The sequence below is a fragment of the Sylvia atricapilla genome, chromosome Z (genome assembly GCF_009819655.1).
Source record: "Sylvia atricapilla isolate bSylAtr1 chromosome Z, bSylAtr1.pri, whole genome shotgun sequence".
Classification (NCBI taxonomy): domain Eukaryota; kingdom Metazoa; phylum Chordata; class Aves; order Passeriformes; family Sylviidae; genus Sylvia; species Sylvia atricapilla.
Window position 1 is genome coordinate 84,068,497 of NC_089174.1, and position 26,889 is coordinate 84,095,385.

At 36.4% G+C, this 26,889-nt stretch overlaps 1 protein-coding gene across 1 annotated transcript in view; it reads right to left on the bottom strand.

Annotated features, from left to right (window-relative positions):
* FCHO2 (FCH and mu domain containing endocytic adaptor 2) overlaps window positions 1-23,928 on the bottom strand; it is an 81,657-nt gene extending 57,729 nt beyond the window's left edge. Inside the window, exons 1-8 of the mRNA XM_066338563.1 lie at window positions 23,799-23,928; window positions 14,904-14,995; window positions 8,972-9,046; window positions 7,529-7,670; window positions 7,285-7,437; window positions 3,156-3,260; window positions 1,127-1,225; window positions 24-120 (exon numbers count right to left, since the gene is read on the bottom strand). Of these exons, the coding sequence (XP_066194660.1) occupies window positions 24-120; window positions 1,127-1,225; window positions 3,156-3,260; window positions 7,285-7,437; window positions 7,529-7,670; window positions 8,972-9,046; window positions 14,904-14,995; window positions 23,799-23,825 (790 nt within the window). The 5' untranslated portion in view covers window positions 23,826-23,928. The remainder of the gene's footprint in view (window positions 1-23; window positions 121-1,126; window positions 1,226-3,155; window positions 3,261-7,284; window positions 7,438-7,528; window positions 7,671-8,971; window positions 9,047-14,903; window positions 14,996-23,798) is intronic.
* Between the last annotated feature and the right edge of the window lie 2,961 nt (window positions 23,929-26,889).

Genomic DNA, 26,889 nt, shown 5'->3' on the forward strand with positions numbered 1-26,889 from the left:
TTCCTGTTGTGTTAATCTCTTACCAGGTCTTTCCTTGCCAGTTCCTTTTGACTCAGCAAATTTCTGTATTAAACTCTCAACTGTAGTATTTGTCATGTTATTAATAAACTCTTCATGAACCTTTGAAAAAAGAAAAAGTGATTAACTTTAAAAAGTAGGTTTTGCTATTGCTAAGGTCCAAAAACCTTCCCTCCAAAATATATTACAGGACTTAGAGAAATCAACAGATATTTGATTAGACAGAAGGGTCTAGGAAACCCTTCTGTTTGCTGTAGTATTATCAAGTGTGGGTTTCAGACAAAGACTGAAATGACAGTCTAGGTTTTACTTCTATTTCTTCCGCATTAAACATTTTGTGTATATATCATTATCTGAATTTGTCAGCAACACATCTCACTATAATGTAAGGAAGACAAGCAGTTTTTTCAGCCAGCACCAGTTTAGGGTGTGAACTGTTAGTACGGTATTATCACAACTCCCACCTGCTCGAGTAAAACGCATTCCTGTTGTAATAGTTTTGGTCTAACAACATGTTGTTAATAGGTTTTTCCAACAAGGCAGGATGTGTATATACTTTAGAAATAAAAAGCACAACCCTTGTGACGATCACGTATTAGAAGAAAACCTTAATACTAATGTGTAAGCCAATAAAGTGAGACTTCAAAAATAAAAAAAATTAAGGACTACTTACAAAGATTATTAATGAAACCAACTTCCATCTAAACAAAAGATACTATAAAAGCTTCTGTAACTAAATATCTTTTGCTCATAAAATCCAACAGTATAAAATATTTGGCAATTTCTCAGAGCGATATTATTTCTAGTTCTAATTTAAAAAGTAGTATCCTAATTCTGTGTGAAATGAGTGCTAAATTGATATCCAAGAAGCAGCATTTAGAAATACACTAAAAATTCTACAACTTTCAAATTCCTCAAATTGTCCCAATATTTTGCTTTCGGTGAAGACAAAATTTATCTAGTCTTATTCTGTAAATTTTGTGACATTCAACTTGAAAATGTAACAGGAAGCCACAGGAATTTCAGCTTATGCTGAATTTCACAAAGAAATATTCCATTTAATAGCTAAAGAAAAACATAAAGCATGATCAAATACAGTATAAAATACCTCTCCTATTTGTAAATGAATTTCTTTTACAGTATTTGACAATGACTGTATAATCTCTTTCATACGAAGAAGGTGCATTTCTTCAATGTCTTGAAATTTCTGCAAACAAATATGAGCAATTAATCATAATGAAAATATTTCCTGAAAAAGAATCTTAAATGTCAGTAATTAAATACACTAAAATGAAAAAAAGAACAAATAAGCAACTTTTTTCCTTCACATCTGAAACATAATAATTACATTTAAGAAAGTAAAGTGCAGAATTCACAGAGTTATGAAATAATGCACTTTAGAAAGCAAATTATCCTTTCAGAATCATTACTGAACTTTTTTTAACTTAATTTTTAAACTTTCATCTAACCCTCCAAAAAGAATCTGATCTACTTCTACCAAAAGAAAATATGTTTAGAAGGTATTCAGATTTTCTCTTTTCTCTGGTTTTGTTTTTTCATTTAAACCAAGATCTTATTTCTAGATCTGTTTTGCACTTATTTTTTAGAACACTCTGGTAAAAACACTTTTTTGCTAGTTAAATCTACGTTCTTTGCTTCTTTAAATATTATTTGTTTGATCTTTAAACTCATCATACGTAATTTTTACACTTTGTTCCTTTTTACCCTGGCTGTCAGCTGACACCCTTTTTAAAATCACTTTCAAAGTTTTCAGTGGTGCCTTCCAGGCAAAAAATTAGAACTAAAAATGTTCTCATCATCCTCAACAGTCAACCAACCATAACAAGTCTTGAAATCCTTTACTTCTGTATTTTCCTAGTTCTCTGCCTATTTCTATAATTGCCCTTTCAAGTGTGTCCAAACTTTGGTGGACCATTTAATGCTCTCTCCAATTTGAACAGGGTTCTGTGAAGATCCCCATCTCCTGCTACTCCCCATTCACAAACATGACTCCATACATACAAGACATGTATCTCCAGCTTCTTAGACACTCAATCTTCTGCCATACTTATGTACCTCTACATTCATCACATCACAGGGAGATTAAAATTATTTCCTTTTTCTTCAGAAACCTTCCTCTTAATTACAGAAGATACAGTCATCCTCTGTAGCCTACCCTATGGTTTCATTTCTTTTACTGGACATTGTAAGACAGATTTGAGCTAAACCAACTGATTTTGCACTGAAAAAAATGAAAATACACCCCTCACTGTTTACTTTTCAGAACCAATCAGCATATTTTCAGATGAAATATATGCTGAATTAAGATAACACAGAGTGTGCTTCACACAGAAGTAGGCTTCCATATATTCATGGATGCTATTTTTCCTATCAAATCATCTTTAAAGTAGCAATTGTGCAACCAAATTCTGTGTGTAGCTACACCATTGTACTTCAAATGAATTCCACGCACACAACTTTAGCTGGCAGAATGACAATTTTCATTTCCAATACAGACAGATGTGGAAAGTTTACAAGTGTCCATTATAACATTAAGTGAAAATTTAAATTTTAAATGAAAGTATTGTGACGATTAAGAAACTAAGGACATTTAGCCAAATGTGGTTTGAAATGTAGCAAGAAATGGCATGTGCATTGATGTAGAAAACCTGAAATCTTCCAGAATACAGTCTCTTAAAAATTCCCAGAAACTTAAACCAGCTGTAACAGCTTTTCATAACCTCAGGTAAATCCTGGGTAGACATTCTAACCAACTGTAAGTATTTTGCTGGAATAATAATGAAAAGCCACAATGGATCCCAATATTAAAATTCCTATGAATGAGTTCAGGGTGCCCAGAAATTCAGAGGATTTCCCACATAAACACAGTGCATACACAATACACCTAAAATACACATTTTGCTTTCTTTCAAAAATTTGTTCAAAACATCCTTTAGAGTGCCAGTGCACTACCGTGTCATTCAAGGACAGTGCTACACATCACACATGGCCAGTGTTTGCCTTTTAAACAAATAAATTTCCAAAAAGACTAGTTTTTTGAAATCTTTATTTTCAGATGGCTCCAGAAATTAAATAGAATACATTAACCAAGTTAACTCATTTAATGCAACACTTACCTGTGCTGTTTCTGTCATTTTCAGTTCAAAATCAGATTTAAATGCAGCATACTTCTCCACGTACAGTTTATAGGTATCAGTTGCTTTTTTAGTTTTAACTGCTGCCTACAGATCAATATAAAAATGTGTCAAAATGTCACACATGCAGGATTTTTAAGTTACTATTAAAAGAAAGCCTAGGATGATCTCTAAAAATTATCGAGGGGCATACAAAAACAGAGAAGTGTCATAACAAAATTTCAACACCAAATATCTCAGATAAGAGCAATCTGAGATTTTACTACACATAAATCACATAAAACTGCAACAAATCAACTCAATTAAATCCCTTCCCCTTATAAGAAATGAAAATTTTATAAAAAATATCTATAGTAAAATTTAATTTGAAATCAAATTTTTATTGCTAAAGATAACTCATTAGCTCTGGTCGAATGTGAACAAATTTATATTTGCAACAGCAAAATGGGAAAAAAGAAGGGTTAGAATACAGAAGCAAAGTTATAAGTTATAAGTGCAATTCCAAAAGAATCAATGGTAAAAATCCCATGATGATGAAGTTCTCTTAGAAATTAAGAAAGAAACTCAAAAAATATGGGAGTTACATCAATGGATTATCAGATATTTGAAAGTGAAGCTAGTGCAGAATATTGTGAAGGTCAGATTCAAGCAGGTCAGTGCTACTACTAATAGTCCTTAGAGATTTGTACTTTCCATTATTTGTTGCTAATAAACCAGCATCATCTTTCCGGGAGAAAAGTAAAACACAAAACAAAACACAGGAAAATCTCAGTATTACATGGAGAACAAAACAGAATTAAGTGAATGATTGCAGCAGTGAAAACGTGATCTTTGAAGTTTACAGCATGATGCACAAGAAGAAGTCTTTCAAACCTTTGATAATCTACTTCCAAGTTAAATGCCAATGAAAATCATCTTGAACACCACTTTCTCTCCTAGTTTGTTTACTCAACAGGCTATCTCTCTGAAGTTTCCCATCAGGTGTAACTCAAAAGTATTCCTGAACTGTTAATAACATCAGTAAAGAGAACTGTATATTTTCCATTTGTTCTAGTTCTGAGTAGCCCTCTTCCTCCTTTCAAATAAATTTCATCTAACAGAATTTAATTTTTACTTACAATGATTTGTAAAGCTGATTGCTATCTATAATTTCAAATTAATTAATAGAAAGATGCCCCCTGACGAGAGAGAGAGAGAGATTCCACAATGTCCAAGAGAAAAATAACAGATAATCATGAGTAACAGTATACCTATTAGAACTTCAAAGGAATAGGAACCAAAACTAGTTGTTTATCTAGTTATGAAGAAAGCCTAAGCAGATCTTAGTCACAAAGTCGTCTAAATTCAGCATAATAGAACATGAAAATACTTAATGTAACAAGAATATGGATCATTCAGAAAAGTTATCAAACCTATCAGTTTATTATCCTGAATTCTACTTCATGATTTTTACTCTTACACATTTCCAGAGGAGAATCACTGAGAAGCACACAGTCCTATCATGTTTCCTGTCATTTCCTATGCTGAAAATACAACATGCTCCATGAAATCTTACTTTTAAAATTGAGATTGCTTTGAAGTTGATTCCAAATTTAATCACTGAAAAGAAAGGAAATGTCAAGCTAAATGATGTAAAAATGGGGTTTTTTTGGTAAAAACATTTTTAATTGAACCCTATGTGCAAGGGAGTTTGACAAAACAAAAACATGTTCCACGATGATCAGAATACCAGTATTACACGTTGAAGAGCAATTAAAAAACTAAGTATTCAGTAGGCCAGAAAAAAATTATAAAACACATGGGGTACAGTATGATTAACTAGTAATCTCTTCTGAAAATCGGATGTGACTATTCTCAGGTTCAGCAATTACTAGAACTGCATTTACCAGATTTACAGTGTGTGAGCAGATTTACATTATGTGAAAGAACAAGGATCAGTCAACTATTTTTTGTTAAGTCACTATAAATAGAGAAGTTTACATGTCAGAGAACAACAGGAAATTATTATGCAAGTTAGTATTAACTTCCAGCTGCAATGAGACTTGCAAGGTCTCAGACAGCTCTTTAGATTCTTCAACAAAATATCTCTCTAAAAATTTGGCTTTGTGATAAACTCTCAGTATACTGGTGCAGATCCCTTGTTTTCTGAGAAAGCAATTAATCTGTGATTTTGCCAGTAAATAGTTTTCATGTTGCACTGAAAGTAATACATCTATTTTCTACCAAAGGAAAAACAAATTAATACAATCTTTGGGCACTCTGTTTATGAAACCGCAAGTGTAAATTTGAATAGAGGCGTGACTGAAGAGATGTGACAGTGTCAGTTACCTGCTCCACTGGAAACATTTTAAATACTTGCAGAGCATTCAATTATGATATAATTATATCTAAGGAAGATCCATAAAACAGTAAAAAAATTACCCTTCTCCTATAGTGCTTCCTCTTACTCCCTTCTCGTATAGACATCTGTCATGCTGACCATTTTTTGTTTCCAAATGAACAAGGAAAATGCTACGCCTTAAAAAGCCTTCCCTCAAGTCAACCTTTCCTACTGAAACTCTACTTACAAGAATTCAGAAAATCTATACTATGAATATACTGTAAGGAAAACATCTGCCAACACACATCTGATTCATGTCTAGAATGCAGCATGAACTGTCATTTGAGACAGAAGCTGGGAGGAAAAAGTCTAGATTTATACCAAGATAAAACAGTTGAAACATAGTCAACAGAATCACTTTTGTCATCAGTGAAAAGACAATAACCAACGGTATTTTCTCCATCAAGACAGCAGGACTAAAAAGCAAAAGATCATTCTAACAAGTACAAAATTCTACACAGGCCAGTAAACTGAAATGGAAATAGCTAGAGGAATTAGGATTTAATAAGAGAAGTTATAATTAGAGACGAGGAAAGGTGACCTCTTTACTAGTTAGATTTCTGAAAACAGGAAAAAGTTACTTTTTTTTCACACAGAAGTGAAAGAAATCAAGGAAGTCAGTCAAGGAAGGGAATCCTTCCCCTCTACTCAGCACTCCAGGTGAAGCCCACCTGGAGTAGTGTCTAGTTCTAGATTTTCCATTACAAGTGAGACATGGACATTCTGGGAGAGAGTGCAGTAAAGGAGCATGAGTATGATTAAGGGACTGAAACATCTCTCACATAAGAAAAAACTGAGACTACTGGAATGGTTCAGCCTGGGGCAGGGAAGCCTTAGGGACAATCTTACCAACAGATATAAATACCTAAAGGGAAGGTACACAGAAGACAAAGTCAGGCTCTTTTCAGTGGTGCACAGTGATAGAACCAGAGACAATGGACACTAACAAAAAACACAAAAAGATTTCATCCCTCTGAACATCAGGAAAAATCTTTTTCCTGGGAAGGTGATTGAACTGTGGCACAGTTTGCCCAGAGGGACTGTGGAATTTAAATCCTTGAAGATACTAAAAAGTTGTCTAGACAAAGTCTTGACTAACTAGCTTGAGATGGCCTTGTCTGAGCATGAGGAATAGACAGGACAACTTCTCGAGGTCCCTGCCAACCCCAGACATTGAATGATTCTGTGAATGGATCAGCCTCTCCACCATAATCCAAGGCCAGTACTAAATGCATCTCAAGAGACTCATCCCTTGAGTCTCTGGTCCACGAGATTGGAACCTTTTAAAACAGCAGTGGAAGTGTTGATAAACATCTTTTTCTTTACTGAACATACTTTAAATACTCATGTACTCAGCTACTTTATCTCACTGGAGGGATATTACAATTACTCCTGAGTTCAGTAATAAGGGCACTGAGTATTCATGTGAGGAAATATCTTCAAAAACACAAGGGATGCTAAAACAATTGGGCATAGCTTCTGTTAAAGCCACTATACAGAACTATCATTTGATGCAGGCATTTACAAAGTGAAAAATTAGAACTACAGTAAGAACATACAAGGAAGTAAGTGTCAATAAAACATATCTAGGTATTCAGGATATCATGCATATCATGGAATAGTTACAACTTCTAACTATGTTTAACCCTTTCTTTGTATTCCACATAATAATACAAGGTGAACATGTAAGACAATTAGTAACACAATTATAGTAAGATGTGACAGAGCTACCTTTTCAATTTCTCTCTGTGTTGCTCCTTCCTTTTTCAAGCGTTCTTGTTCCACACACTTTGCATTGTAGTTTTCTTTTGATTTCTGTAAGGCCTGAGTGATACTCTGAATATTTTGCACTGCTTCCAAAGTTCCTGAAACATCTTCTTTAGTCTGCCAAATATCACATGATTGTCAAAATCAAACCATCTTAATTTTAGTGTTAACAAGTCATTGGACATACATAAGAAAAATAATTAATAACCTTTTTATAAGCTTTGATCTGTTCATCTCCATACTTGTGAACTTCTTTTATTAGCTCTTGTAATCTTCGCACAAGATCCAAGTGACAACCTGCTAGTTTTTCTGTTGACGTTTTGAAAACATCCCAAACTGGTGCAAATGTCCTGGATTGAGGAAAACAATGTTAATCTGTTTTTTTATCTTCAGTTGGCAACTTTTTTTAGTAGTGCTAAAGAATAATCTGTAAATTCACTTCTCCCTCCAAAAGTGAAACAAACAAAACACCCAACAACTGCCATAAATTCTTATTAAATATGTTCCAAATGTACTTGGCATGCTATATACTAAATTTTCCATGGTTTATGTTTTACTTGTATTGACTCTAATTAGTAAAGCACAGTAAATTTTACTTAATATTATGATGATCACACAATAATGCCAAATGCCAAGATGGTGCAAGAACACCTTAAAATAATTTAACATGTAGTAAATACTACTATGTATATACTTGAACAGTGTGAACAAATCAGGAGTTTCTTGGTTAGTTACATTTCTAACTGTCTTGCATCATTGCAGCCACAAGATGGAGGAAAAAATATTGCAAAGATGGTCTGCCACTAAAAGGGATTTACTGATTAACCAAGAGGAACAAAGAGGTGGGATCATCTCTCAGATTCAGATTTCTGTGCTGAATGGACTTTCCACAGCTATTCCAAAGATATACTTCTGCCTTACTACTCTGAGTAATGCTGCTGAAAATCATAACCATAGGCTTTAAAGCTCTTATGTTCAAAGGTTCTGTATCTGCTTGTTAGTTTAAAGAGCAGGAACAACTATTATCAAATAATCCACTGATGAAAGCTCTCCCTATTTCTAGATTACATTACTATAAATAAAAAAAATAAATCTAGTTTTTCTCAAAAGTCTGAGTTTTTATTGGCCTAATATTTCTAGTGAAAAAGAATCCATTAATCATTCTACTTTTTAAAAACATACCCTGTGTATAAAACTTCCATTTGACTATGGAATAAATCGATGGAAAAGTCTCATTCTGAACACCTCTAAGAAGAGATAACACTCCAAAAACCAGAAATAATAAAAATTTAAAAATTCACTGCCACATTTGCAGGTCGTATGTTCTCTCTTTAAAATAATTTCCAGGCTTGAGAAGATGTAGTAGAAGTCACTGTGCCTGAAAAGAGCTCAGCTTTAAACACAGAGGAAAAGACAATTTATCCACGTTTGGGCTTTGGTCTTTTTATTCAGTTTCAAAGAACTGCATTGTCTTTCTCTTTGTCACAGCTGCACAAATTTTTGTACCATTACTAAAGGCCTAATAATCATTTTTACAGGTGGCAAAGTTGTACTAACCTTTAACATCATCAATAAAATATTCAGAATCAAACTTGATTCCTACCATGTATATAGTAATTTATTTCTCTCTTATGTACTCTCTCTTACTTACCCAAGCTGTGTGTAATTGCTTGCCGATTTGGCTAGTTTTGTCATCGACCTTGAATATGTCTCCTCTATAGTAGCCCTGTAAAAGAAAGCCATCAAAAGCATAATCAAAATTTTGAAGGTATGAAGACAGAGTATGCATTCTAAAGGTACAGAACAGAAGACTTCTTATGTGAGCTAAAAATTACTCCGCTTGAATGATCTCTCAAAAGCTATACAAAAAAAATCACATTGGTGTATTTTTAAAAATAATCTAAGAACCCCATGACAAAACACTGCAGGGAGCAGAACAAGTAAAACCCAGGAACTCAAGCTTGAAAAAGACAATTCCTTCCTCTCTATTTGCTGTTCCCAACTGCCAATAACATTCTTTAGTAACAGAACAAAGCATCAAAACAATGATCTATCCAGCACTGTCTAAGCAGGAGAGCATTACACAGCAACAAAATAAAATGTATTTGTAATGAAAACTTTACAATAAACAAACAATTTTTACTGAGCAATCATATTAAACAAAATGAGGCCTTGTTTAGTCTTCCTGTTGGGGATAGACTGTTTTTTCTTTAAGTTCTTCACATAGTGATCATTGAGTTTGGAAACTACACAAAGTGTTCTTAAATTTTCCTTCACTCAAACACACAATTTCACTTGTCTTTTCGAGGGGCAAAATCAAAGGACTGGCACAAATTCCCTCCTTAAAGCGATTCTGCAGAGGCAATTGCCATGGAATCACCCATTACAGCAGTGACTCCCTGCAAGTCCTTCCATATCAATCTTCCTCACCCATCTATTATTAAAGATACACAGTATTTTAATTTTTCACCCTAAACCAATATTTATTAAGTTCTTAGATTTAGAAGCATCCTAGATTTGAGTAAATACTGTAGTTGTCTTTTCTTGAAAAGCTTCAAGCAATTTCTTTCCTGCTGTGTAATACCTTTACACAGGACAAAAGAGAAAAAAAAGGCAGATGAAGACTCATCCCTCTCTCAAGTTATACCATGACTATAACCTGAGACAGAGATTTTTATTACTCCCGTACAGCAACAGTTTACAAGCAAAAAGAATTGTCTTGTAAAAATATGAAAATGAAACCGGGATATTCACCTGAAAAAGAGGAGCATGTGTTAAAACCTACTGAACTTCTAAAATAACTATCCAGTTAGTTAGCTGGAAATCTGTTTGGAGAAGGAGAGTAAACTGCAACATGCAACAAATAAACTTCATTTTGAATATCAGCTACTGCAAAGTTATTCACCATAAAAAAAGGTCAGTTAACTTTATCCTCCTTCCATATAAGGTCATGTCTTAAATGATAAGAAAAAGTTAAACTTTCCAAGGCTTGGAAATCTTGCACACTGCACAATGGCAAGCACACATGCACCAAGCGTAGACAATGATTTTTTAAAATTTAATTACCATGATGAACAATATATTTTGCCTAATCATTCATATCTTCTGTCAAAGTTTTCCAGATTTTATAACTCAGTGCCTTATTTATCCTCTTTAAACAGAATTTGAGAATTTAAAAGAATTTTGAGCAAAATCCACATCCCTTTTCTTTAATCCAATTTACAGCATACTTCCTTGAACTATCTCCACAAAACTGGAGTTCTGCAATCCACCACAGAGTATTAACATACATCAGTTAAAAACACTAAGGACTGAAAGATGACCAGTTAGTACATTTGTCCTATTAACTCACTTTGCAGAACACTCTGTTGTACAGGTAACAGACTATGATTTTCTTAGTAAATTAGTTTTCACTCATTTAGACATGTGTCTTTGCCTGGGATCTGCTAAACATTTAAAAGTTAAATGGAAACATATGCACTGTTACTTTCATCTAATCTAAAAGATTCTTTCTATGATGCTTACAGGCAATTGGTGCAGAAAAACATTAGAAAAACTCCTGGAGAAAAAACAGCACATTCCTATACCTATTTCTTTCTTAGAAAAGTAGAGTGATTTCTTAGATATAAAAAGTTTAGATTTTAAATGCATATGAACATTACCATTCACCTACAAAATCTTCCCCACATATAAAGAAAAAAAACCCAAACAACTATGCAGATAGCTCAATCTTCTGATTTTGTCTTCTTTAAAAACTAAAAATTTCTACATGCTTTATCAATGAAGCATGGCCTTTATTGAAGGCCAGGCTGCATAGGGCATTGGGCAATCTGGTCTGGTGAAAGATGTCCCTGACCACGACAGCAAGGGCTGGAACTCAATGATCTTTAAGATCCCTTCTAACCCAAACAATTCAACAATTTGATGATTTTAAGAAATAGTGTCTAATCTTTCAGTAGATAACCTATCTCACTCAAGATTTACCAACATTAAGCAGACTGCCTGCCAGAAAACTCACTCCTTCAGATGACAAATTTCTGAACCACAGATCCAACTGACTCTCAGTTCTTTTAGTACGTGACCAATAACAAATACTCAAGAACAAAACTCAGAAAGTGAAAATTGTATTGGTATTGACTCACTGAACATAGACAAGGAGGAAAACTTCTGCTGCTTCTAGGGTATCAAGTAGGAACAGCAGATACAGCATAGAAATATTATTACAAATTAGCATTTAAAATGCTTGTTTTTCTCAGAGAAAAAAAAACAACTTTACAATCTCAGAATGTTTTTACTGAAATTTTGAAATATTTTTTTAAAGAAATGCTTAAGAAAACAATGATTTTAAAAATTATTCCATATCTTACACAATTTTTCATTACCATTTCTAAGGCTGAAGAAAAGGAAACTACTCTTCTCCAATTAGGCTACGCACAACTAAAACACTTTTCTGAAAAGCACAAATAACAAAGATGGGCTTCACAGAGACATGTGTCCTTTGTGCCCTAAGCAGTCTGTACATCTAAACACAGTGACCCATCTCTCCTTCTCATGCAAAATCACTTCATAAAAAGTATAACTTCTGGCTAGTCTGGAGACTCCAGCAAGCCCAGCTAACCAGATGACTGCTCCACCTAGAAAGGGTAAGCACTCCAACTTGTTAAAAATATCTCCACCAACTTGGATCTGTCTCTGCCTATTCAACAGTTTTCAGTTTTCACTCTCTTATGTATCCACTTCTGAAAAAAAAAAAAAAAAAAAAAAAAAAAAAAGGAAAAAGACAGAAAAAGGCCAATGTGTAAAAAGCAATGGAAGAACAGATTCAAAATTCAAATGCATGTAAGTTTGGCTTTCATAGGGAAGAGTTCAGAAAATCAGGGTACACAAGAGTACACAAAAGGGTACACAAGAGTATATAAAAGTGAAGGCATAAAAACACTAGATCTAGATGGCTCCTAATACATGTTGCTCATCCACTTCATATACTTCCATCAGAAAACAGTACTGGAAAGAATATTCAGATAATAATCTGCAGAAGGAAGAGGAGAACAGACAGCTGTGTGCACCATCTCCTAATTTCTTTGCAATTAACAAACGTGCAAAATAGATCACAGACAAGACAGGTGAATCATTGTAAAATACTGCTCAAGTACTGCCCAATCCAATTTCTTTTTGAGACCAAGAACTTGGCCCATGTATAAAAATGTGTTCTACTGAACCCTTTTTATTTCCCAGGAAGTTGAATGACATCCCACAGGAACTTCACATCAGCAGCAAAGAGCTTCACTGCACACATATGAACTCTAAAATATTTTTATTAAAGTAACAACACCAAATATTTGACCGATTTCTCTTTCTTTGAATCTAAACTATATGTCACAATTAGTTTGGGCTGTGATTGATTGTTCATCCCTTACTTGAAATAAAGTATCAATTTGCAACTCGACTGCTTTTTGCTAATTGCAGCCTGGGTTGTTGACACACAGCAGAAAAACGGGGCTGAAGAATACACAAGGGAGGTTTAATATCCTGATGGAAGAAAGTCACTGGAAAGGACTGAACTTATAGCAGCTGGTCTGCATCATTGGCACGAGCATTAAGAAACAATACTGCAGCTTTGTCAAGTAAATAGCAATATAGCACTCAGATTCTATCTTACTGAGTCAAAGATAACTGAAATTTTCATAGATCTTACAAAAAATGCTGCTAGATGGCTGCATATCTCTTTGGCACATCCTGATCCATGTGCAGGAAAAAAACATTTCTTGAACTCTCATGGAGGATAAAGTATCCATGAGGATCTTCGTGTATTCCTACACAGTCATTAATCTTTAAATGCTATTTTGAAGACTAGAAATAACTGACAGAAACTTGAGCTGAAGCATTTTAACATGTGGAAAAAGGTCCAAAGATATTATTTATTGAATGCAAAGGCACATAATTTAAAAGTTTTTTTTTAATTTATTATTTAATTTAAAAATTATTTAAGTTAAAAAATTAATTTGCAGAAGCTTATACATAGAAAAAACAAGAATGCTACATTCTTTCTACTTTCTGTAGAAAGAACTGTCAAGTTTTATTTATGTCAGTATAATAAAAGAAAGAAACCAAGTCAGATACAGCAGCAAGTAATTTTTTACACATTTGCTTAAGACCTTTCACCTTAGGACCAATATGAATAAAATGGAGCATGCTCAAAGAATACAACAAAAAGGAGAAAAGAAGCAGAGTGAGACAGTTTCTCTCTAAATATGGAGATAAATCTAAACACAAAGGATGTAAAACAAATAAACTTAAATGTGTCCAGGTAAGGTACAGCTTAGGTCCATGATGTACTGGTATAAAAACTGAATTATTCCAAAAATGAAAGAAGCTTTCAAAGGAAAGATTCAGGAACTCACACAGATAATAAAAGGCAAATATTAAAAGTGCAAGCAGTAAGCATTTATACTCAATGTGAATAGTGTGATATCTCTCTGCTCAATCCAACTCAGGATTTCACTAGAACTCTTTGTGGCTTCATAATGCATTCTCTGAAACTGGAGACTTGTAAAACTGAAGATTCCTTGGGTTGTGCAGTCTTTCCAAAAGGAGACATCACATTTGGACTCTGGAACTCATCCATTTCTGCTTAGTGAAATTTTTTTTTGTAATTTTGTCAATTCACTTTGAAATTACACTAATGTTAGTGCAATGGAGAATCTGTCAGATTTGTGGTGGTTATATTTTGTGGAAATTTGAAAATACTTTTTAAACTGAGATCTATTTGAGGCCAAAACTTAAATTTTGAAGAATTCCATTTTTTTTGACAGCTTCTACTGCAAGAAGCCAGCCTTGAAACAAGTCACTAATCAATATCCATGGAACTATTTTCCATGTGTTATGTAGTGTCAGTAACTGAGGAAAGACAAAATTCTGAAGCAATCATACAGGTGATTTTGTTCAGAAGGGAAAACTATATGTTCAGTGTAGCAGCAGCAGCCTTCTTTCACAAAGAACTAAATGCAGCACTAGGTCATCTGGTTTGGAAGTTGTCATATTTTCAGATTTCAGTCCTGTTCCTTCCATCCAATATAGAAGACTCTGTATTATTTTCTGCATATTATTTTCTCATCCCTTTATATCACTCTCTTTAATAAACCTAGTGTCTCAGCTCCTGAAAGCAAAATTTCTTTAAGTTTATACTAGCAGTTGCTAATAGCCTAATTCCAAATCCATAGTGAAAACTTAAGGCTGATAATTTTTGCCACTTTAAATTATCATTTTTCTTCCAACCACAATGAAAAATTTGGATTTTAAATAAACTGCTGGACACCTAATATGACACTTCTAGATTTTTACTCTAATCTTCTAAGTGAAACCTGAAAACTTAAAAGCTTGTTATTAACTGATGCTTAAGAGCTCCTATTCAGTTCTAAGTTAATGGAATAAGTATAGATATTCCTCTAGAATATGAGAGGTATATTAAAATGATAATTAAATTTTGATATTTGAATTTTGTTTACATATTCTGTACATTACTATTAAATGCAATGACAAACAATAAAACCCATAAATATTAAAAATACAGGATGAATACTTACCTTTCTCTAATAAAATCTGCTAAGTCCTTTGTTGACAAATGTCCATGTTTCATATTATGATAGAGGACATCAAAGCCATTGTTCCTTTCTCCCTAAAGATAAACAGAAAGTAGAACAGAAAGTATGAAACACAACAAGCTGAACGTATGCATTTTAATAACTGTTTTTCATTTTAATCACTTCATCAGGAAGTTAATTATTTCTAATGCTCTGCTTTTTAGCAATTGCTGTTAGTTCGCATGAATCCTCTATGTGTAAACCAAACTAAAATCATCTCAGCTGCTACCACTACCTTTCTATTATATATTTCTAGGCTATAGTCAAAGATTCCTCTTGTAGATTTCTAGGGGGTCTTGCATTCTTTCACCTCCCATCATATTAAACACATACTAAACACTGTACTCTCTCTTTATCCTCTCATATCTTTCATTATTTTACATGAACTAAAATTCAGTTAGGATTACTCAATATCCTACTTCCCCAATCCTTCACACTTCATTTCCATTCCCCTGCTTTTTGTAGAACTGGTTAAAAAAAGAATCACTAATCTTATCCTTCTCACTAGTAGCTTCTCTTTGTTAAGTTTAGTTTTAAGATGTTTTACAGTGAGTAAAGCACATCTCACTATTAAAATTGAAACACTGTTCTAAGCATAATAAACGCAGACAGCTTATGACCTCTGGCACTAAGATAAACTTCCTTCTGACAGCAAAAAGCAACAACAGAAATGAAAGGAAGGCAAAGCACTGCATAATAACACTGCTACTATTAAAGTTTTCCTGTCAGACTATCTATTCCCCTTCTGCCTCACAAAAGCTTCAGATCCATAATGCTGCTTCTATACAAGGTGCAAAGTGTGCCCTCAGGAATATTCATGAGCATGTATATTCAGAGTGGGAGGGAAAAAAGAACAGGATATAGCATAGGGATATGGATAGAATAGAACAGGGATAACATAGAATGGAATAGATTATTTCACCTGGAAGGGATCTACAACAATCATTTACCCCAACTGATTGAGCACTTTGGTGATGACATTGTGGAGTTAATGGCATTGTTCAAATGTCCCTTAAATAATGACAGGCTCAGGGCACTGATCACCATCTCTAGGAAGCCCATTCCAGTGTTTCACCATCCTCTCAGAGTAAAGAAATGCTTCCTCTGGTCCAATCTGAACCTTCCCTGGCAGTTTTCAACTATTCCTAAATGTCCTATCCTTAGTTCCCAGGGGGAGGAGATGGGCATCACCCTCCTAATTTCCCTGGTCAGGAAGCTGTAGAGAGCAGTGAGGTCACTCCTCAGTCTCCTTTCCTCCAAACCAGAGAAGCTCAAAGTCCTCAGTGGCTCCTCACAGGATATGTCTTCCAGCATTCTCACCAGCCTTGTTGTCCTCTTCTGGATGCATTCAAATCCTTTAACAAAGGCAGCTCTATACTGCCAGTGAGAAAAGCCTGAGAATTTGGTTTTACACCCTTTCAAATATTTCTGCCTGTTTAGTTCTGCAAAAATTTGTTTGTGCAGCCATAAAGCAAACCTTATCAGGGAAATTCTACAGCTGAAAAATAAAGCTGGCAAATAAAAACAAGAATCACTGATCCAGATCACTGCAAGGACACAAACAAGCTGCATTGCTCAGCAGAAGAGGGTGGAGCTAGGAGGAGAAGGCATGCAGGGATCTGCCGTCTTAAATAAGGAGAAGCAGTCATGGGTGGATGGAAAACTTCAGAGCAGCAGTGGTATTAAGTCCACTTCCACTAAGTTTCAAGTTGCCTTAAAGGACATCACACAGAGACAGATAAATTTACAAATAATAGATAACTGAGGGTTAATTTGATACAGATTACTAGCCAGGATTATTTGCTTTACTTCTTCCAAGCACTGGGAAAAACAAAACCAAAGGAAAGAAAACTCCAATAAAATCATAGTTTCCATGGTTGCAGTAAGCTGTAACTTGAAAAAGTGCACCAAAATTCAGATAAGTTTGGCAAAAGTACAATTAGTTCTGTAAAAGGTACAAGCAAAACCAAACAGAACACAAGAAAATACAGGAAACTCTAAAAGGACTCTACACTGACCAACGTTTTTACAAACTTGAAAAGTAAAAGAAAGATAAGAACATCAATTAGTAGAAAATGAAACTTCATTTAAATGTAATCCTACTCAAGTACCAGTCTAAATAGTTTCTTTCCCCTTTCACCCCTATCTAAACATTTTTTCTTTGTAGTTTAAAGCCCACAATAACTTTGAATACTAGTGCACTAACTTATTAACTTTATGTAGTTACTCAATATAAACCCTGAATGCCACTGCATTATAATTAAGACTTCACTGGTATTTTCAATTAGAATAAAGAATACAATTCCTATTTAACTTCTCCAAAGTTGTTACTGTACCCAAATTTATAGATAAACATTTACAAATAGGTTAGGCATTTCTTCCTGAAAAACCAATTAAATTCTCCTTTGTGAAATATTCTTTACTCTAAGGTGTTTCTTCCAGCTAAAACAACATGTTATCAAAACGTGCTGAACATAGGCTGCTTGTAAACTTTTCATAATGGAAGCTTTTAAAGGGGCCTTTTCTACACTAGAGTTCCATAAATTTCCTGCGAATTTAGAAATGCAGGAAGGGCAGCACAGCCATGACCCAGCCTGTGGCTGCAGCCTTCCTGATAAACTGTCAGAAATGTAACCATGCAAATCTTTAGAGAATGGAATGGGCCTAAACAACCAACTGCCATCGTTATCTTGTTCTCTAACTAACTGAAGGTTACTGCAAGGGAAATAATTTTTCCACTTAAATTAGGTTTTCTAATCAGTCCCATTCTTCCTCCTGACTTTACAATGAATAGTAGAAAGCACAACAGAGAAACTGGACAGATACTTTCGTCAGCTGAGTCCCCTGAAAGCCTCATCTCTTATACACTATCAGTAGTTATCACAGGTTAAGAACCTATTTGCAAAATACATTAAAGTTTAAACAAAGCAGCAAGTAAAAAAGATTTGAGGGCCTACATGGTTTAAATATGGCACAACTAAAAGACATGTCTTCACTTATAATGTGAAGTATAACTTACATTACCTATATCAGGCTCTATCTAAAAGCACAAACATTCAGACTTCAAAACTCTTCACATGACCAACAGTTCTGATGACTAACCTGATGATGATTCTGCTCATGTTTGGAGACATATGTGTACCTAAACCAAATTAAGTATGGTGTCTCAATGAGACAAAGTGAGCAAGCAGATGTTTTTCTGCTTTAGAAAAAACTATACAGTCCTTCCACAACTTCTCCATTCAGTAGTTGCATTTATGAAGAGCAGCACTCAGAGTTAAGGCTCTGTATTTAGCATAACAAGACAGAGGTTAGGAGGAAAAGTTGTTCAATTTACAAAAGCCAACAAGTATTTATTCTCCTACATGCACATATGCTATCAACATTGTTCATATTTGGTTGTCTTTTTCTCAACATTTTTCCTTCCCACACATGCAGCATAGAATTCTATACATGGAAATTATGTGTCTTTATATACCTTTTCTTCATTGGGTATTTTTACTTGAATTTTCCTAGTGGCAACAGTAATAACTGTGATCACTGGAAGACCAGTAATGGCCAACTTTAAAACAAATTAGTGCATCATACAGTAGAGGGAACTGATGAAACCTTCGACTCCCATTCATAAACAATTACCATCCACCGGTATAACAAACAGTGAAGGCAGATGCAGATTCTTCTTCTACAAGTTGCACAGTGGAGAAAGACAGTATTCTGTTGTCATGTACAATATCAGGCTCCAGGTAACAGACTTCCAGACCAGTTTGAAAGACCATTCTGAAAGTAATTTTGTAGGTAAACCACCATCTGTTGAGGGTGATCCTGTCATTACTCAATAGAAAACAAATGTAAAACTGCATGAGAACGCAAAATATAAGTGGTCCTCTCTCCATGTAAGCACTATTTAATTACTCTGAAGTCCCTTAGCAGTTTTCTCCTCCTTTCTCTTCAGAAGAGGGTGTTCATTCCAGGATTTCTTATTCAAAACTACTGTAAGAAAGCCCTTCTGTATCTAGAGCATAGATGTCCCCTGAGAACAAGCCATTAGAGAAAGCAAGACTTCAAATACAAGTAAACATTTAAATAAGCCTACAATGAAGCATTACTGACCAACTTTGTAGCCAAAACAAATTAAGTCATGGAAAGCAAGAGCAACCAGTCCTTCCATGTCCCTTCATCAAGAACTAGTTGCAAAGATTTCCTCATGGAAATGAAAGTAGCCCGGTCAGCAAATGTGTAGTCAGAAATCAGTGTTTCCATGACTTGTGCATAACAGGAAACAGACTACAGGAACTCTGTGGCACTGAATTACTACTTAAAATACTTCAAGTTTTAAGAATAATTTTGTTTGTTGCAATACAAATAATCCTGAAATTAAAATCTGCATGCAGTAAAATTGCCAGAAATTTCTAGGCAGTCTGCAGCAACATTTATTTTCTATATTTCCAAGCAAACTGCTTGAGTGCAAGCTCTTTCTCCTTTGGATTGAACTGTCCAATGTTAACATTTATTAGTTAAAGAGGTTATACTCTGCTACACCACTTTCTATTTACCCAGTACAAATAAATGGTTATATTATGGGGACTGTGACTGGTCAGACACTAAATTCAGGAATACATAAACTCATTTTAGATGCTCTGACAAAGACTGTTGTCATGTTCTTTAAACTGTTAATTCTTGTTGCAGGTTCAAATAAATAACATGTCTTTCATGCTTTCTACCTAGAAAATAATTTAATTTAATGAGCCCTGAATACATAAAAATACTCATGTGATTAATATCAGTGTTACATTTTTGAAAGTCATCTCTCAGTAAGTTTCAATTTCTCAGTGTCTGAAAGAGCTGTAGAAAACTGAAAGCAATGAAATGAAATGTGAAAGAAAAACAGTCACCTGATGCTTACACAGCTAATGCATCTTCTTCAGTTCTGAAAGTTTTGAGAAGATTGGACACAAAAACAACCTGTCAACTTCAATTTCCACCTTCCCATTTCAACAACATAAATAAAGTGCAGCTCGAGAGAAGCTCTATGCATACAAGGAAGGACAGAGATTTCCCACCATATACAGGTAGCTAAAAAGATTTTTTAATGAACAGATGGAAGGCTGCCAGCTCATGCTACATGCACAAATATGCACAAATAGAGAGAGGATACTAAGCAAATATTGTACAACATCTCTCCTGAAACACAGCATCTAGCTGCATGCCCAGCAGAAGAGTAGTGTTCTGTAAACATACAGATGTAACTCTGGATGTCAGTGTGGCAAGTCTCCATGCCACTCATATACTCAGAAGTTTGTCAGACAATACATCTCACCCTCAACAGTGCAAGCTTCTTCACAAAGCTACAATTATTCATCAGGAATACTGCCAACCTTTATGCGTCACAAAAGCATTTGGAAAAAAAATGGAATCCTCAACACAGCCATTCTCAAATGCTATAAGTAAAGTTATAAATTAAAAATAATTTAAAATATTATAAAAAATTATCAATTTATAAAAAATTATCAATTTATACATGTGCTTTTATATGCCAAAACTTCCAGAGTTACCAAGCAGAGAGCTACACAGAAACCAGCTTCAGCTATTCATCAAATTTCCAATAGTTTAATCAAATTAATTTTAAATAATTCATAAACAATCACTGACTGGTTTGGAAGGAGCTTATTTTTCATGATTTGTCAGTAGTTATTTTTTTAAACTACATCATAAGAATCACCTCCACTAGTCAGTTTAAATGGAATGTCAAAGCTAAAGCAATGTTTTCTGTTAAGAAAACAGCAATGATGAAGAATACTTGCTATACTCCTACACCAGTTACAGTACACTCAAGTGATAAAATGTAGCTATGTTTAACAGAAATGGTTTATGATAGTGTTACCTTTAAATCATGACATTACTTTGATGTAGCACACACACAGCAGCATACTGTGCATGCAATAGTTTATGACAATCATAACTAGAAGCTGGGAATGGACATGACTTGAATGCCTAAAACTCAGTCACAATCAAGAAGAATAAAGAACACAAGAATCAAAGCCACTTACAGACTATGCTACTAGTTCATAACTTTCAATACCCAAAAATATCCTCCTGGGTGGAAAATTGCTCTAGAATGCTGTGCTGCATTAGCAGGCCCTTACATTTTTCAGGTGATGGCAAATTTTTAAAGTGACAATAGAGGTCTCTCTGTACTTTGGTTTTACAGATCTTGAAAACAGTCTTATTTACCTCTCATTGAGCTCGTACAAAACACTAAAGAGACAGCTCATCCAATTTTCTTACATTCTCTAACAACAACAAAACCAAAATGTGCAATTATTTAAACATTTTTCAAAGCAGTGCAAGAGGAAAGCCTCAGGATAATCTTCAAGACTGACAACAAAGAAGGTAAGTTTGTTTTGTTTACATGGGCACATTTAGGAAGACAGCAACTTAAATACTGTGTAAGAAATCAATACACTCATACACGTCAGTCCTTCTTTTCTGGAAAAATCATTAAAATCATTTAAGTTTCAGATCTCTTTTCCTACCACTTACAGCAAATTACTAAACCAAGGGAGAGTACCATACAGCTTGAGATCCAGACTTCCATTTCCAATGTACAGTTTCAGCTGCAAGTTTATGACAGCATCTATGCCAAATAATTAAATATTAACTATGTTTTAGATGCATTTCCAAAATCCGTGCTTTAAAAAATGTAACTATCCTATTTCATTCCAAAAATATTTTGTCTGGGGTTATCTAGAAGGGCTAGGAAGAAATACAAGACAATCCTTCTTAAGTTCTACCATCTTCCTTACTCCTTACAAAATTATCTTCATTATTTTTCATCATTACGTATTCAGTGCATTTTCATGTATCTTCTAATTCCCATCTTAACTTTCTTACCACAATTCAGAGCCTACATAGATTGTCTCCCAAGTCTTCCAAAGCAGAAGGAATTCTGAACAAGAGCCTATTCTAAAATGTTAGTGCAAATGAAGATGACTAATGATTCAAAATGCACAAACCTATAATTTATGCCTAGTTCTGAGGATATACAGAAACTCAATACTTTCAGCAGTAAAGAAGGAGCATTCTCTATTCCTTCCCATTTTACTTCTATATGAAATAAAACCCTGTCAACAGTATTACAAAAGTTCCTTGTTCAAATTTTGCAAGTTAAGATCCTGTTTAATGTCTTTGTCATCACCGCAAGACAAAAATGAACAAACTTTTTGTCTGCCTTGTGTCATTTCTGGGCATATGAGAAAAACCTGCACTAACAAAAGGAATAATCCATGCCTTGGCACTCACTGATAACCCACACCAAGGGTTTTGCTAACAAAGCTACAGGTAGAGAGACCGTAAAGCTGAAGGAGAGAATGGCAATTTGGGGTAGATGTCTCATATTTGCTGGAAGCATTTGTGAAGACACAGACAGGGAAACAGAGTGTACAGGAACAGCCCACTGCTTTTACCAATTTAATTGATTTGCTAACAAAACAAAACACAACTGATCAGACAGTTAAATGAACATACCACAGTACATAACAAAGATTAATAGAAAAGTTCAATTTCAGTTGTGATAGCTGAATAAACAATTCATGTTTTGCTTTAATCTTAGGAGAACATAGAAGCTTTTCCAATGGAAACACATATTTTTATATTAATTTTAATCTTATTTTTATGAAAGAGAAAATTCTTCCACGTTTTAGATTAATGCTGATCTCCCACACTGAGGCTTCAAATTAAGCAGATTTGTATGCCAGAGAGCAAATCTAATATCTTGGGTCATTAAATTTTAATAGTATGTTGAAAGCAAAGGAGTAAAACCCCCCAAAACACTGAAAATAAAACAGAAACTTGAGCTATGCCTTATATTCAAGAATAATGATATTGTAAAATTAATTTTTCCTAAACTTAAAGCGCAACTGCTGCTTACACCCGAAAAAGCCCGCGTCTAAAAGATATTTTGTCTCTTTTTCACTTCAGTCTCAAGCAGTAACAATTTTTGTGTTTCCGCTACTTCTTGGTGGAGAGGACCGTAAAAAATTAAAAAAGTAGCAACTTTGTAAACAGTCCCGGTGACTACGAGAATACTTATTTTAACGTTTCAAACTGGCAAAGACCACAATGAAAACTAGTTGCGTTTCACACGAAACTCAATCCAAACCCGTCATTGAATTTTTTATTCGTGTATGCGTATGTATATATATATATACACACACCCACATAAATACACAGATATCTGGGCAAGGATGACCTATAAGGTCGCATGTCCAAAGCAAGCTGGAAAGCCTGTTATTTCCTGCTCGGCTGTGCCTGCCCACGGGCACACGGAGAGCGGGGACCGGTAGGGCAGCGCGGAGCGCAGAAGGTCGGCTCTGCCTTAGCGTGAAGCCGGTGTGCAGCCGCTGCAGCCCGAGCTGCTCGCCCGTACAGCACCGAGACCCACCGCAGTCGAGTCACCCGCAGGCCGGCACCGCGCTGGCTGCCACCGCCGGACCGCAGCGTCCGCGCATCCCTCGGCCCAGCGCCTCACGGAAACCACCCATGGCACCGCATCGCGCCGCATCCCGCCGCATCCCTGCTCCCGCCGTCTCTCCTGCGCGGAGCCCGGGCACGGCGGGCCGGCGGTCCCCTCGCCGCGCCGCGGGCTGCAGGTTCCCCGCTCAGCCCGGCCCAGCCCCTCCGCGGCGGACACAAACCCGCCGCCGCCAGGCCCCGGCCCAGTCCCGGCGGTGGCGTAAGAGCCGAGGCTGCTCTCGCAGCGGGGACCGCGGCTGCCCCGCGCCGCGCCCTGCCCGTTCCGCCCGCGGCGCGGCGTCCCGGATCACAGCGGCGCTGCCCTACCCAGAAACTCTCCACGAAGTACGCCATCCTTCCTCCGCCGCTCCCGGCCACTGGCGAGCCCGGCCGCGGCCGCCGCAGCCGCCGAGACGCGACGGAGGAAACGGGCGCCCCGCCGCGTTCCGCCCTTCCCGTGACGGAGCCGCCGCCGCTCCCGCCCCGCGCCTGCGCTCGGCCCACGCCGCTGCTGCGCAGGCGCGGCGGGCGCCCTCTGGCGGGCGCGCAGCGGTGGAGGGCGCGGCTCGGGGGAAAGCGCTGCGGGGCGCGGCCGCGGTCAGCGACACCGGGGACACAGAGATTCCGCTGCTGTTTAAGGGTTCTACACCCAGAGGGTGGCTGGGCACTGCAACAGGCTCCCCAGAGTCACAGAATGCGGAGGTTGGAAGAGACCTTCAAGATCGTCGAGTTCTACCCAGCCCTAACGCCTCAAATAGATCATGGCACCCAGTGCCGTATCTGGTCTTGTTTTAAACACATCCAGGGATGGTGACTCCACCACCTCCCCGGGCAGACAATTCCAGTATTAATTTCAGTGAAAAAATTCTTCCTGATATCCAACCTGTATTTCCCTTGGCACAGCCTGAGACTGTGTCCTCTCGTCCTGTAAAGGGGAATGTCATCACAGCAGAAACCCTGATGGAGTTAAAGAAGCCTTTGGACAACGTTCTTGGGGACATGATGAGATTCTTGGGTATGTCTTTACTGGGCTGAGAGTTGGACTCGATGATCCTTGTGTCCCTTCCAACCCAGAATATTCCGTGATTCTGTGGTGTGGCTTCATAACCAAGTCTCATTCCAGCCAGATAGGGTAAGATCATTGAAAGCAGGTGATGATGACTACTTCTGCAGGGAATTTTGCCGATAAAGTATAGTTTGCCCTCCTAACAGCATTGTCCCACAGATTTTACACTTCCAGTGGCGTGCTCCTAACAAAAATGTGCCTCATCTAAAGTCCAAGTGTCTGCAGAAACATTAATTCAGGTCTTCACCTTCTTCAATGATGGTTCAGCCTGTAGAGTATCAGCCAGTGGGGGTGATGCCAATTATTGGTCCAGAACACAGGGCCACTCAAGTGCCACCTGTGGCCAGTCTGTACTGGGAGTTTATATAGTTTTGTGGCAGAGTCAGCGCCACTGAACTATTTCTGGGACTCCAGAGTTCCTGTTCTACCTTAATAGGGTGATTCCTTGCCCAAGACAACAGTTAGACTCTCAATATCTAAAAACAGAGGGCCAGGTCTAAGCAGCAATTTGAGAGGCTGCAGCTCATCGCCCAATGCAGGTGGTAGGTAAGCGCTTTATCCCAACTTGACCTGTGGTTTTGTCAGCATAAAGTTTTATCCAAACCAGAAAAATGAAGAAGCTGATATTCTCAGCTGGGTTGAGTTCAAGGACGTCCTTTCCCCCTTGTGGAAACCTTATTAGTTCTGGTGGGAAAATCCTCACCTTCTTTCACATTGATACTAGTGGTTTTGTACTTTGTTCTGTGTGTTGTTAGGTAAGGCATAGAGCAGAACATTCAAGTCATCCCTCAGAACCTGATGAATTCACAAACTTGTATCAAATTTATGCTGAGTAAATACTTACATGAAAGAAAAGGGTTAGGGAAAATGTAGTTCAGAAGTTTAAAAAGCAACAGAATTTCATCTACCTTTACTTGAGATATTTTCATGGAAGATGGGCAGCATCTTTCTGAAATGGTATTGCAGTTACTGGTAAATGGCTGTAGCTTTAGTAGCTTTAGTAGCTTTAGTAACTTCTGTAGCTCCATGGTGAGTTTAACAACAGTTTAACAACACCTCCATTCTCTTTCTGGCAAGGTTCTCCAAAAGTTTCAGTGTATGCAAAGTTTGATAACTTGTCAATGCAGAGAAAACTCCTGTATCTCTTTCACAGTACAAATTTCTTTAGAAGTCCCAAGACTTTCGTTGGATCTGGATCCCTCTCTTTTGACAAGTGAAGCATGTCATTTAAACAGTAATAACATGTTATAGAGTTGTGAATAGGTAAAACTTTCCAAAAGGAAGGCCTTGTAAAACCATGGCTCTGTTACTTTGGCTAAGTAGAAAAGGATTCTGGGGGTGACTCATCTGAATTAGAGGTAGAAACATATAACCATCTTATGTTCACATCATGGTGGTTGGTTGGATGATGTTTGCTGTATTTTATAAGTATGTAACTGATAAAAGTCTAACTGCTTAAAAAATGCCTGGATTTTGCAATAAAGGAGTTCTCTTTTGCACCCATCTGAGAACTCTGTGTTGCTCTGCTTCATAACACTATAGCACTACATTTGAAGAAAACTTCTTTAGTCCTCTTTATACTTAATATAAATAAGCAATCTGCTATTATGATATGATCTGGAAAAAAAAAGGACATGATTATAGTACATTCTGCAGTGTGCATTGCCATCTGTAAGGATGCACAACAGGACAAAAAAATAGATATATGATGCATGAGAAAAGCTGCAGCTTTCTATTCCATAACAGGTAGAAATACATTTTTCACAGGGACAGATACTATGCTATGATGGAAAAAGTCTCAGGTTCACTTCTACATTTCACAGAAAAGTTCCTATTTTCCATATTTTCAAAGCTATATAGTTCTCCCTTATGTGCTGCTATACTAAATATGAGGCAACTGCTGCAGTTCTTCAGCAATCTACTATGCCAGAAATATTAAACCCATCCTCAGCTTTTCAACAGCTTTCTACATAAACTTGAGTGAAATGAACAACCTCCATGTTAAGGCATGCTTCAGCATAGGTATAGTTATATAGAAAAACACTTTGATATGAATCATGATCAAGGTCGAGACTACATTTTGAGATTTTTCAATACAGAGAAATCCATAGTGGATTATTAAATGCAGAGACAATGTCCCTGGAAGTCCCCTGATCAGCATGTTAGTGAAATCTTTGAGAACAGAATACTTTGCAATAGTGTCATTTATAGTTCTTTAATCTTATCTTCTTCCTTAGGTATTTGCTGCCAAGGACACGATACTAGGTGAGGTAGTTTTTCTTTGTCCCGGTACAATCATTCTTTTGTTCTCTTCCTGTAATGGAGGCAGAGAGAAAGGGACATTATTTTGAA